Source organism: Vigna unguiculata, chromosome 2, assembly GCF_037176805.1.
Source record: "Vigna unguiculata cultivar grain cowpea cultivar isolate G323 ecotype 2 chromosome 2, ASM3717680v1, whole genome shotgun sequence".
NCBI lineage: Eukaryota > Viridiplantae > Streptophyta > Magnoliopsida > Fabales > Fabaceae > Vigna > Vigna unguiculata.
The window spans coordinates 3737878-3751049 of NC_140793.1; the positions used below are offsets into that span (position 1 = coordinate 3737878).

A 13172-nucleotide genomic window follows, 5' to 3' on the forward strand; every position below is an offset into this window, starting at 1 on the left:
GACCAAAATATTCCTACAAAGTTTCTACACTAAGTATCGTTGCTCCGAGACCAAAGACAAATAACAAGTCCTTTCAATGTTATCTCACGTTCACAATCATTTTCAATAATATAGAGATTATCTTAATTTTTCTCTATAATTAAAACCGTAAAACATAACAAATAAATTATATTTAATTGCATATTATTATAGAAAACTATATAATGGAATATAGAAAGTGTTGTAATTTTTCAGTTGTTTTGAGAATTTTATAAAATTCAACAACTTAAATTACCCATAATATTATAAATTATATAGAATTATGGTTTATTAAATTATTAGTATATAAGTATAATAAACTAAGTTTATCAATTAAACATATTAAATTATTAAGAAAATATACGAAAATAAATTATAATTTTACCTTTTCTTTATTTTGGTGATGAATTCTTTCTTTTAAAAAAAGCAATAATTAATTGACAAATTTTGAAATCAAATAAACATAAGGTGACAATGATACGAAAAAGGTGATTTTCTATTTTTAATTTAATTAAAATAAAGGCAAGACGTCAACATAAATGTATGTTTACCGATATTTACCCTTTCATTGTACCCTACAATTATATCTGTGTATTATTATTTATTATATATATATATATATATATATATATATATATATATATATATATATATATATAAAATAAAGAAAATATAGTCTAAAAGTTTGTGGGGGTAACACTATGTTTATTAAATAAAAAAAAATTACACTTTCTTAGATACAAATTAAAGTGTAGGAGAAAAAATAAAAAATAAGAACAAGTCAAATAACAAAGTACAAATCTTAATTTTAATTAGTAATTTTTTTGAGGTAAATACTAACTTGATTTCCAACTTTTTAGCAAATACTAATAAATTTAATAAATTTATTCATTATTCAAAAAAAAAAAAGTAATGGATATATGACCATTGAACCCTATTTTGTTGTGAAATTTTTTCAACCATCAAAAGTGTTTTGCTTGTCTACTTCTTAAAGTATAAATTTATGTGTAAAACAAGTGACAAGAGAAAAAGAGAAAGAAAGGGAGAAAGTACATTGTTCAAAGTGGTTATTGTTGTTTTCCTGTTATAACTACACACTTCTGAGAGGTATCAGTTGATATTGAGGAGAGTGAAATTGAGTTAGGATATTTGTGACAACTACAATTTGAAAGATGGCAGGTGGCTTTCATGTAGAAGGAGTGCGACATTATGAAGGGAATGTCACAACATTTGTACTGATTACATGTTTTGTGGCCGCAATGGGAGGTCTTCTCTTTGGATATGATCTTGGTATTACAGGAGGAGTGACATCCATGGAACCATTTTTGATCAAGTTCTTCCCTGGTGTGCACAAACAAATGAAAGATAAATCAGAAAGCAAGAATCAATATTGCAAATTTGACAACGAACTTCTTACATTATTCACCTCTTCCTTATACCTTGCAGCACTAGTAGCTTCTTTTTTTGCTTCTACTACAACTAGAAAGCTAGGGCGTAAAGCCTCTATGCTTATTGGTGGCTTATTTTTTCTTGTTGGTTCACTATTGAATGGATTTGCCATGAACATTGAAATGCTTATCATTGGTCGTATGTTTTTAGGAATTGGAGTGGGATTTTGTAATCAGGTAAGAATTAACATGAGTTATACATCGTAATCATTTTATCAGGTTTGTCTTTTTTATTTTCCAAGGAAAATATTGATTAACTTTTCCACCTTTGTTTATTACATCAATAGTCTGTACCAGTGTATTTGTCTGAAGTGGCTCCAGCAAAAATTAGAGGAGCACTCAATATTGGCTTCCAAATGATGATCACAATTGGTATCCTAGTTGCAAACCTAATCAACTATGGTACATCCAAGCATGAAAATGGATGGAGGATTTCTCTAGGCATTGCAGTTGTGCCAGCAATTTTGCTATGTATAGGATCTTTATGTGTAGTTGAAACACCTAATTCTTTGATTGAAAGAGGAAAATTTGAAAAAGCTAAGAAAATGTTGAAGAAGATTCGTGGCACTGAGAAAATTGATGAGGAATACCAAGATATTGTTGATGCTAGTGAAATGGCAAAAAATGTAGAACATCCATGGAAGAACATTACAAGACCAAAATACAAGCCTCAACTAACTTTCTGCATTTTTATTCCAGCCTTTCAACAACTCACTGGCATCAATGTCATCATGTTTTATGCCCCGGTTCTCTTTCAGATTTTAGGCTTCGGTAATGATGCTTCACTTATGTCTGCAGTTATCACTGGAGTTGTTAATGTTGTTGCCACACTAGTTTCTATCTTCACAGTAGACAAGTTTGGAAGAAGGGTCTTACTTCTTGAAGGTGGTGTCCAAATGTTTATTTGTCAGGTAAAAGTCTATAAGCCCGATACTTTTAAACTTGTTCAACCCATAACTTTAATAAAACTTTAAACCTAGCTAAATTCTCTTAAGAAATGGATTTAAAACGAACTTAGTCTTACAAAATCACCTTGTAAGTTGAGGTTCATATACATCTCAAGCGTGAGACTAGATATTTAAGGATGGTCTGATAGCAGCAAAATAATGTGTGACACAATAAACCCAACAAATAACAAACCTCATAAGAATAGGCTTTAAATGATTCTGATATCATCTTAAGAAGTATACTTTAACTTTAACTCGAACTAACAAAATCGACTTGTAACATGAGCTTTGCACCCACATACATACTATAAATTGACCATATATCTAATTGGTGAGGGATCTCCAACAATTTCTTGTATGTGAACATGCATGATTAATTTAATAAATATTACTTGAACAACCGTGGATGCATTTGTATAAACAATATTTTTGTGTATCATTGTATAAATCTTGAAACCTAATTTAAACATAATTTGTTATATATATCATGTTTCTTATTCATAATACTTTTGATTGAAGGTTATTGTTGGAACAATGATCGGTCTAAGGTTTGGGCTAAATGGTCAAGGAGCATTTAGTAAAGTTGAAGCAGATATTTTGTTGTTCTTTATCTGTGCATATGTTGCAGCATTTGCATGGTCATGGGGACCGTTGGGATGGTTGGTGCCAAGTGAAATATGTTCTCTAGAAATTCGACCGGCAGGTCAAGCTATTAATGTTGCGACGAACATGTTATTTACGTTTGCAATTGCTCAAGTCTTTCTTACCATGCTTTGTCACTTGAAGTTCGGCCTCTTCTTCTTTTTCGCGGGATTTGTGGTTATCATGACCATCTTCATTGCATCATTTTTACCAGAAACCAAGAACGTTCCCATTGAAGAAATGAATATACTTTGGACTTCACATTGGTTTTGGAAGAAAATTGTTCCCAATGACATTGATATTAAATCTAAGAACAGTAAGTCTGTTGTATAAATCCAGTTGTAGTTTAGTATTGGTTATGATAAAAAAAACATAATTTAGAGAAGGTGTAATCTTTTCAAAATTATGTAATAAAAATAAACGAGTTGTTTTCATTCTTGTTGTTCCATCTTATTTTCGGTAATGCATTTTATGCTCAGGTTAACTCCGTAATTCATCAAGTAAAAATAATTACAGTAGGTTGTATTTTAGATTTTTGAAATATTACATTTATAATTCAACTTGATATCCTATACATAAATATTTATAAATAAAAGAGGTGTCAACTTCTATTTGAAATTCAAGTTAGGTAAACACATCATAATATTTTTTAATTTTGCAAGTTTCTAAATTATTTTATGTCTTTAAATTCTCAATAATAATTTAGGATATTATAATAAATACTCAATCATAAAGTCAATATTAGCTTAACTAGTTTGATTTTTTTCTTACTTAACCCTTTATTACAAGATTATTTGAATTAAAGTATAACACTAATTCATTTTCCTTTGTCACCATTTACTATTTTAATGATTAACCAAAACAAATACTTTATCTTTAACAATTTATCCCTTTCTTCCATGAGATTTTGATAGTTGACCACCATGAATTGTGTTAGGTCTTTTTGAGCCGGCCACCAACCATCGACTATCATATCACTCTTGATTCTTTCGAGAAAGGATCACTAGGGAGATACAACACTAGAGAGACATGAGTCCAAGCCACACATAAGGGATTTGCACGACCTCTAACACAAAACCTTAAGGATTTGGTTTGAGAGTGGTGTCAATCCCTTATGCGGTTGGGATCAACTCTCGTTGGTGTTGGACTCCCCAATAAACCTCCTTCCTCGAAAGACCTAATAGTGGTATCAAAGTCGATGGTTAGTCCTAGTCGTCGATTCAAAAGACCCAATAGTGGTATTAGATTCGAAGGTTCGTCTTGGTGATTAGCTCAGACGAGTCTATGATCAAAAGTGTTCTTGACAGAGGGTTAGTCAAGCATCTCCCCTTTGCGAACGACATTACAAGTAAGTGGTACTCGTGGCTTGAAATGCTTCCGCTCAAGAGGAAAGTACCAATGTGAAGGAGTCACACTTGAAGGCGAGATTGTTGGGAATCCTTGTGTGTTTCTAAGTCCTACATTGAGTAAAAAAAGAAAGTTAAGCACCATATATAGATAAAGACTCACAAAATCATTGCCTTGTGGTTTTGGGTTGAGAGTGGTGTCAATTGCTTATGTGGTTGGGCTCAAGTCTCACTAGTGTTGTGACTACCCCAAATAATCCCTCAAAAGACCCAACATGAATAACCACTAATGAATTGTAATTATATATAAAAGATTAGGAATAGTCTAAAATATTTTTATATTTAATTATTCTAAATAACATTATTGTGTTAATGTCATAAATAAATTGACACAAGTATTTCACAAACAGACAATTATCAAGTTTTATTCATCTATTTATCTGAACATTTTCTTAATTGAATAAAACTTATTCAAATTGACATTTTTACTCTACATGTTATTTATTTTAAAAGAAATACTTTACCAGTAAAAATCTTTTTATGTCTCAAAGTTTTTAGCAAAATTAATAGTGAGCCTCGATGATCAATCTAAACATATTTAATCTCAAATGATTTTGTTTAAGACATGTGTCATAAGATGGAAGGAAAAGTGAATTTATACCTTGATATTCATCTGGGTTGATGATTATAATTTTCATTCTAACTTCCTATGAAAATGTATGTGAGAAAAAGATGTTAAATACTATTTTATTGGTATACAATTAGAGAAGTTTCAATAATGAGGTAAAAAAATCTTGTAAAAAATTATGAAAAAAGTTAGTCTCGTTTTTAAATAGAGGAAACCAACCTAATAATAATAAATAATCATAATGGATAAAACCCATCAAAACTATAGAAAGAAACATTTTTGTAAAAGATTCGCTAATTAGTATGGATAATATCTTTAGTTTCAGTTTTACAATGGCAAATCTTTTATTTTTATTATTTTTAAAAGTAATTATAGACAACAAGTTAGAATTTTGTATCACTATTTATTTTGACATCTTAGCTAGATTGACATCCACAAAACACATCTATCATTTGTCATCATATAAAAATTTACTAAAAAACAAATAAATGAAGCAAAGCAACATCACCATGAGAGATCGAACCATACCGATGTGAATAAATTGATGAAACTTCCTAAAAGAATTATACAATTCTGAACATAAAAAGATAAAATCTGTTATGGAAAAAATAATAATCTAGACATATAGATGATAGTAAGCTAGGATACCAAATATAACATTCTCAATTTACTAGGGTCGAAGTAGTCATTTTATCTGCATAATGGATATCCTCTTGAAAAATATGAGAAACTTGAAATTGTATATTTCTACACAAGTGAAAGCATATTCTTCATCTTTCTTTTAACACCCAAGGGACGAAATAGAAGAGAAAGCCTAACGTACAAAGAAAAATCATATTCAATCAAAACCTTATTGAAATTAACACTCCATACATTCTTTACAGCCAAAATAACCTTGTCAAGTATGCATGAATAGAATTATGTACACCCAAACAAGAAAAAAAAACCAATTTAGACTATGTTTCACAAATCAAGTATAATATTTTATTAATAATAGAGACTATTTTAAATTTCTCAATAACTTTTAGGTTATAAATAATACATAATTAACTCAATATAATAATTAATTTTATATGATGATTTTCTACTAATGATAAAAATGAAGTCTGGTACATCACATGCTCAATATAAAATTGAAGGTTAAACAACGCATAAATGTATTCATGTCAAAACCATACAATTGAAACCAATTGGTGTTCATGCAATGCGGTGAATGTTTGGCTTGTATTATCATAGTGTTGTTAGTTTTGAAATGGTTGAAAAGCCAAGAAGAGGGGTTGAATTGGCTAGTTAAAACTTTAGGCTATTTTTACAAGCTAAAAACCTCCTTTGATTGAATCAAATAGATCACCAAGTTAGGATGCAAACAGTACTGAACTATACATTTCCAATCGATCAAAAATAGAGTTAAAAGATTGATTTTACTAAACAGATTCTGTTATGGTATAATCAATCAATTGAAACTAAAAAACAGTCGACTGAAATACTGGGAAAAATGCAGAAATGTGAATTTGAATTTTAAACCAGAAACAATGCTCAAGAATGATCAAGATCAGTTCCAAATGATTATACAAACATGCTCAATGCTTCAGATGCTATGAAAACATGCAAGAACATGAAAAAGATGATTAAAGGTTAGAGAAGAGAGGACACCACGAATTTTTATACTGGTTCACTCAAACCTGAGCTACATCCAGTTTGTCAAGGCAACCTGAGCTTGACTTTGCACTATTTCAAAAGTTTTACAAAGAATCCACCCTTACACTTCCAAAATATGCAAAAACACCACAAAAGACTCCTGAATCACACAAGAATCACACCAGCACAACAAGAACCCTCTTGCAGACCTGGAAAACCACCAGGCACACACACAAAGCTTGAGAAAGATCAAACCTTAGTGGTAGCACAACCTTGCCTACCACAAACCACTTTCTCCAAGCTTCAAACCAAGCCAAAAGCTTCAAGAATTGATCCAAGATCAATCTTCAACAGCTGCAACACCTATGATAACGAAGGAGAGAGTTTCCACAAGTTTCTAGAACCAAATCGTGCTCTAAAATGATCAACTGCCATCTCTTTCGAAAATCACAGCTTTTATAGTCAAACTGTTACGAAATTCAACAGGTTGATTTTCAAATCAATCGGTTGATTTCACTTGACTTAAGTGAAATCAGTCGATTAAAAACTAAATCAACTGATTGAATTTGTTGCAGTTTAAGACTACTGCAGCCAACCTTTTAACCTGTTAAAAAGTCATTCAACAGATTAAAAGAGACATTTTAACCTGTTGAAAAACCATTCAACAGATTAAAAACACAACAAAGACCAAACAACATCTAATTAATGCTTTAAGGTCTACAACATGAATTACAAACTACAAGCACACTTTCTTAATGATGTAAGTACATGGAGAGCACACATTCCAGCCTTGATCACCATGGATATCATCAAATCTCCTTTCCTTCATCAATGTAGACTTCATTCCAATGTTTATGGCTTCAAGATAGTTCAAAAGAGCTTCATTCAATCTTCATCAAATCTTCAAGAAGCAAACCACCTTGGCTTCTCATGTCAACAATCTCCCCCTGATTTGATGAAGCAAACCTCTATTCCATCTATCTTCTATCTTCGATTGCAAAATGCTTCTTCCATTTGTTGGAAACCAATTGATGAAGTAACACCTTAGCTTGAAGCTTGTGAACCTGAAAAACCATTTTATAGCAGTAATACACACAAGCTAGCAAGTATACAACTGTAATCATGCTCCCCCTCTCAATAATATGGGTTCAAATTCAGATTTGATTATTGATTCCAGTTTTTAATGCTTAGTTTAATGTGATCAATTATCCACTTTCCAATTTTCCAATTTTTCTCCCCCTTTGGATTCATCAAACAGAACAAATGCATAAAGATAACAAGCATTGCATATCATTTGATTAATACTGGAAGGAAATACAACCAACAGAAACTAAAAACAGAAAACAGATGCATAAAGCTAATACAATCAGCCGACTAAAATGAAAAACAACCAACTGAAACTGACAGAACTCAAACTAAAAAATCACAAACACAAGAATGCAATGCATGATCCTAAACAACCATCACACTCAGTCATCCTGAGGGTCATTTCTTGTCTGGAATGAGTGGAGCATATCATGGATATCATGGATTTGGCCATCCAATGCATTGAACCTCTCATTGCAATAGTTGTGATGTTCATGTTGAGACACATTGAGCTCATGCAGCTGGTTCAACACCATCCTCTCAAAATGTGAGTACACGGGGCCTTTATCCTCTGGAGGATTGTAGGGAATCAAGTCCATAGGTGCAGCAGTTGGTTCTTCCTCTTGATTTGTACCACTTGGACCGGCTTCATGGCCATGTGCACCACCAATAACAGCTCTAACAGTTGTCCATCCATTTCCCACCTTGATAAAGCCCATTTTGTGCATATTTTGATTGGAGGTATGGTTCAATAGTCCAGTTGACTCCTCTAGCTCATCTTCTACATCAATACCAAATTATTCAATGAATTTAGACACCAAAACCACATATGGAAGTCTAAAATCCGTGAGCCTCTTGGCCTTGAGCATGTGATCACGAAACACATAGATCCAATCCACTTGAATGTTGTGTTGAATGCAGTACATGAGTATCAAATCTCCCTCATTCAATGTTGAGTGGTTGCTACCACGTGGAACAAGGATTTTTGTGACAATCATACCAAGTAACCTTTGATCCACCTTGAGACCACCAACATGGAAGTGTTTGATTTCAGCAATAGGATTCCTCAAGCATTGGCCATAGTATTGCATCTTGTTGAATTCTGGAACAGCCCCAGTTTCACCTTTTCTCACTTGCACACCCCTTGGTTTGAGTCCAACCACATCTTTCCAAGCTCTCTTGTTGATCTCCATTTGAACACCCTTGATGCTGGACAGTAGGACATCATTTTTGAACTCTAAGTTGGTGAAAAACACCTTCACCAAGTCTGGATATATTTTCCCTGAAAGTTCAAGGAAGGACTTCAACTTTTGATGCTTTAGTTATTGGAATAGGCTCTCAAAGCCTTTAGTCCTTAGCCATGAGAACCTCAGCACCTTAGGAATACTGATCTGCTTCCTGTTCATCTCAATGAGGAACACTTGAATGTTGTCCTCATGATCCTCAAACTATGCTTCAATTCTTCCATGGCTTTCATGATTTGGAGACCTTGGAGTAGGAGGAGTGGAGTGCTCATCATCAGATTGGGATGCTCTTTAGGAACGACGAGGCATGATGAGTGTTGATGTTGCTGTTTCTAAGAGATGTATGATGCAAATGCAGCAACATAAGTGCAGTATTTATAATTCAACAAACTGATTTTCAGAAATAGTTGATTAAATGGTGCAGATTTTTCTAATTAATTCGTTTTATGTTACCCAAATCAATTTAATGCAGTCCAAAACAGTATCTCATGCATTCATGATGTTTTCAATGTGTTTTTATGAGAGAATCAATCAGTTCAGATCATGTGAGCTGCAAGCACATTGGAATTGTACACAAGAATGCTTTTTGGTCAAACAATTCAGTAAAAGTAACACATGGCTGATGAAATGGGCAGTTAAGAGCAGATAGTACCTGACAAAAAGATGTTTGCTTTGACTGAGTCAGCTTAACAATTCAATTTGTGAGTAAAAGCAAAGTTTAAGTGAAATCAACAGGTTGAAAATAGAATCAGTCGACTAAAACAGCATCAGAGTATCAGAGATTAAAAAACAAAATCTGGTTAAGTGAAATCAACTAACTGATTTTGAAAATCAATCGATTGAAAATCATGAAATTGAACTTTATTTTTCCAAATTCAGTTTTAATGAAATCAACATACTGAATTATGAAAACAGTAGATCAAAAATCATAGCAGATCAATTTTTCATCATCCAGTGACAGTTTAAGTGAAATAAACATGTTGAAATACAGAAACAACAGGTTGACAGATCATGAATTTGCAAACAGAGGCAGATTTAAGTGAAATCAACACGTTGAAATGCAAAATCAACAGGTTGACTATGACAGTTTTTAATTTTTGCATATTGCAGCAGATTTTTATGAAACCAATGCATGAGTACATAAGATTAACATGTTACAAACACATCAGACCACACTTTTGATGTCTAAAATACCTAGTTCAGTTCTTAGCTTGTTAAACCTATCTCTAGCCAATGGTTTTGTAAACAAATCCACCAATTGATTTTCAGTTTTAACAAATTTGATTTCACAATCTCCCTTTTGAACATGATCACGAATGAAATGATACCTAATCTCTATATGCTTGGTTTTAGAATGTTGGATTGGATTCTTGGTTAAGTTGATTGCACTAGTATTATCACAATACAAAGGTACCTCACTTAGGCTTACACCATAGTCCAAAAGTTGATGTTTCAACCATATGATTTGTGCACAACCATGTCCAACAACAATATATTCAGCTTTAGCTGTGGAAAGTGCCACACAAGCTTGCTTTTTGCTATTCCATGAGATTAGACTTAATCCAAGCAAATGGCAAGTACCACTTGTGCTTTTCCTATCCAATTTGCACCCTGCATAGTCTAAATCTGAAAAGCCACTAAGAGATATGTTAGAATCACATGGATACCATAAACCAACATTGGTTGTTCCTTTGAGGTACTTTAGAATCCTTTTTGCAGCCTTAAAGTGTGATTCCTTAGGATTTGCTTGAAATCTAGCACATAAGCATACTCCAAACTGAATATCTGGCCTACTTGCTGTAAGATAGAGCAAAGACCCAATCAACCCTCTATATTTGGTTGAATCTACTGGTTGGCCAGCCTCATCTGCATCCATAAGGCAATTTGTTGCAATTGGAGTGGCAGCTTCCTTGCAATCCTCCATTTTGAACTTTTTCAACAAGTCAAGACAGTATTTTGATTGATTTAAAAATGTTCCATGCTTGAGTTGCTTGACTTGCAGCCCTAGAAAGTAGGCAAGCTCACCCATCATGGACATCTCAAACTCTCCCTGCCATTGCTGCAACAAACTCTTCACACAATGTGTTATTATTTGAACCAAAGATGATATCATCAACATACACTTGAACAAGTATAACATCATTATCATGTTTTCTAATGAATAGTGTTTTATCCACTACACCTCTAGCATAACCTTTTGATAAGAGAAAATTGCTTAGCCTTTCATACCATTGCCTTAGTGCTTGTTTTAAACCATATAAGGCCTTTTTCAATTTGAAAACATGGTTAGGATAGAGATGATCCTCAAATCCAGGAGGTTGTGATACATACACTTCTTCATTTAGAAAACCATTCAAGAATGCACTTTTCACATCCATTTGATGCAATTTAAAGTTACACATGCAAGCATATGCTAAGAGTAATCTCACAGCTTCTAGCCTAGCTACAGGTGCATAAGTTTCATCAAAATCAATGCCTTCTTCTTGATTATAACCTTTAGCAACTAGTCTAGCTTTGTTTTTTACTATATTACCATCTTCATCCATTTTGTTTCTAAAAACCCATTTGGTTCCAATTATATTCATATCATCAGTTTTAGGCACTAGAAACCACACATCATTTCTTGTGAATTGATTGAGTTCATCTTACATAGCCACAATCCAATTACTATCATTCAAAGCATCATTCACATTCTTAGGTTCAATTTGAGATACAAATGCAACATGTTCACAAAATACAATCCTACGTCTAGTAGATACTCCCTGTTTGATATCACCTATGATGTTATCCTTTGATAAACCTCTAGGCTGGATCCAATCCTTGGGCAATTTGCTGTCTGCAGCTTTTTCAGTCGACTGTTTTTCCTTTTCAGCCAACTGATTTCCTGCAGCAGTGGACTTTTCTACAGCAGAAATCTGCTCTTGCAGTATATCTTCCTCATCTGCATTCTTTGACACTTGATCTTGCAATTTTGGGTTAGTTTCATCAAATACAACATGCATAGACTCTTCAACAGTCATCAATCTCTTATTATAGACTCTATATGCATGACTTTGTGTAGCATAGCCTAGAAAAACACCTTCATCCGCTTTTGCATCAAATTTGCCAAGACTTTCTTTGCCATTATTTAAGATGAAGCACTTACATCCAAATACTTTTAGGTGACTTAAAACAGGCCTTCTCCCTTTGAAAAGCTCATAAGGGGTTTTGTTCAAAATTGGCCTAATCAACACTCTATTTAAGACATAGCAAGCAGTGTTGACTGCATCAGCCCAAAAGTTCTTAGGTAGTGAGTTTTCATTCAACATAGTTCTAGCTAGCTCCTCAAGTGATCTATTTTTCCTCTCAACAACACCATTTTGTTGTGGTGTTCTTGGTGCAGAAAAATTATGGTTGATACCATGCTTTTCACAAAAGTGTTCAAACTTTTCATTTTGAAATTCCCCACCATGATCACTTCGAATAGACACTATCTTGGAACTCTTTTCATTTTCAAGCATCTTGGCAAGTCTTTTGAAAGCATGAAAAGTGTCATTTTTGGCAGCTAAGAACAAAGTCCATGTGTACCTAGAGAAATCATCAACAATGACTAATGCATAAAGATTGCCACCAAGACTCATGGTTCGAGATGGACCAAATAGATCCATGTGAAGCATCTCTAAAGGTCTTTCAGTTGAAACAACATTTTTGGGTTTAAAAGAGACCTTAGTTTGTTTTCCTTTTTGACATGCTTCACATACTCTATCCTTCTCAAACTTAAGTTTTGGTAGTCCTTCAACCAACTGTTTTATATTCAGCCGATTGAAATGTTGCATGTGTATGTGACAAAGTCTTCTATGCCATAACCAAGTATCATCCTCTTTTGTAAGCAAACAATGGATGCTAAATGATGCATGATGCAAGTCAAGTAGATATATATTATTGACTCTCTTGCCTATCAAAACAATACTACCATGTGCATCATATATCGAACAACTATTTGGTTCAAACATGACTTTAAAGCCTTTATCACATAGTTGACTTATACTTATCAAATTGTGTTTGAGTCCTTCAACCAGCAGCACATTCTTGATGTTGAAAGAGGATCCATTGCCTATGATTCCATTTCAAAGGATTCTTCCTTTGTTGTTGTCTCCATAGGTTACAAATCCTTCCTCCTTCAACTCCAACTTTGC

At 33.2% G+C, this 13172-nt stretch overlaps 1 protein-coding gene across 1 annotated transcript; it reads left to right on the forward strand.

Annotated features, from left to right (window-relative positions):
* Positions 1 to 1065: 1065 nt before the first annotated feature.
* Positions 1066 to 3388, forward strand: LOC114174379 (sugar transport protein 10-like). The gene is made up of 3 exons (XM_028059218.2): positions 1066 to 1643; positions 1754 to 2377; positions 2933 to 3388. Exons 1-3 carry the CDS (start codon positions 1191 to 1193, stop codon positions 3386 to 3388), a joined length of 1533 nt encoding a protein of 510 aa, XP_027915019.1. The 5' UTR covers positions 1066 to 1190.
* Positions 3389 to 13172: the final 9784 nt, after the last annotated feature.

What these genes read in the sequence shown, in the direction of transcription:
- LOC114174379 (XM_028059218.2), top strand. Translation starts at nt 1,191, where the DNA reads ATGGCAGGTGGCTTTCATGTAGAAGGAGTGCGACATTATGAAGGGAAT. An exon ending in GAGTGGGATTTTGTAATCAG is followed by an intron (nt 1,644 to 1,753) that starts GTAAGAATTAAC and finishes TTACATCAATAG; the next exon opens with TCTGTACCAGTGTATTTGTC. An exon ending in TCCAAATGTTTATTTGTCAG is followed by an intron (nt 2,378 to 2,932) that starts GTAAAAGTCTAT and finishes TTTTGATTGAAG; the next exon opens with GTTATTGTTGGAACAATGAT.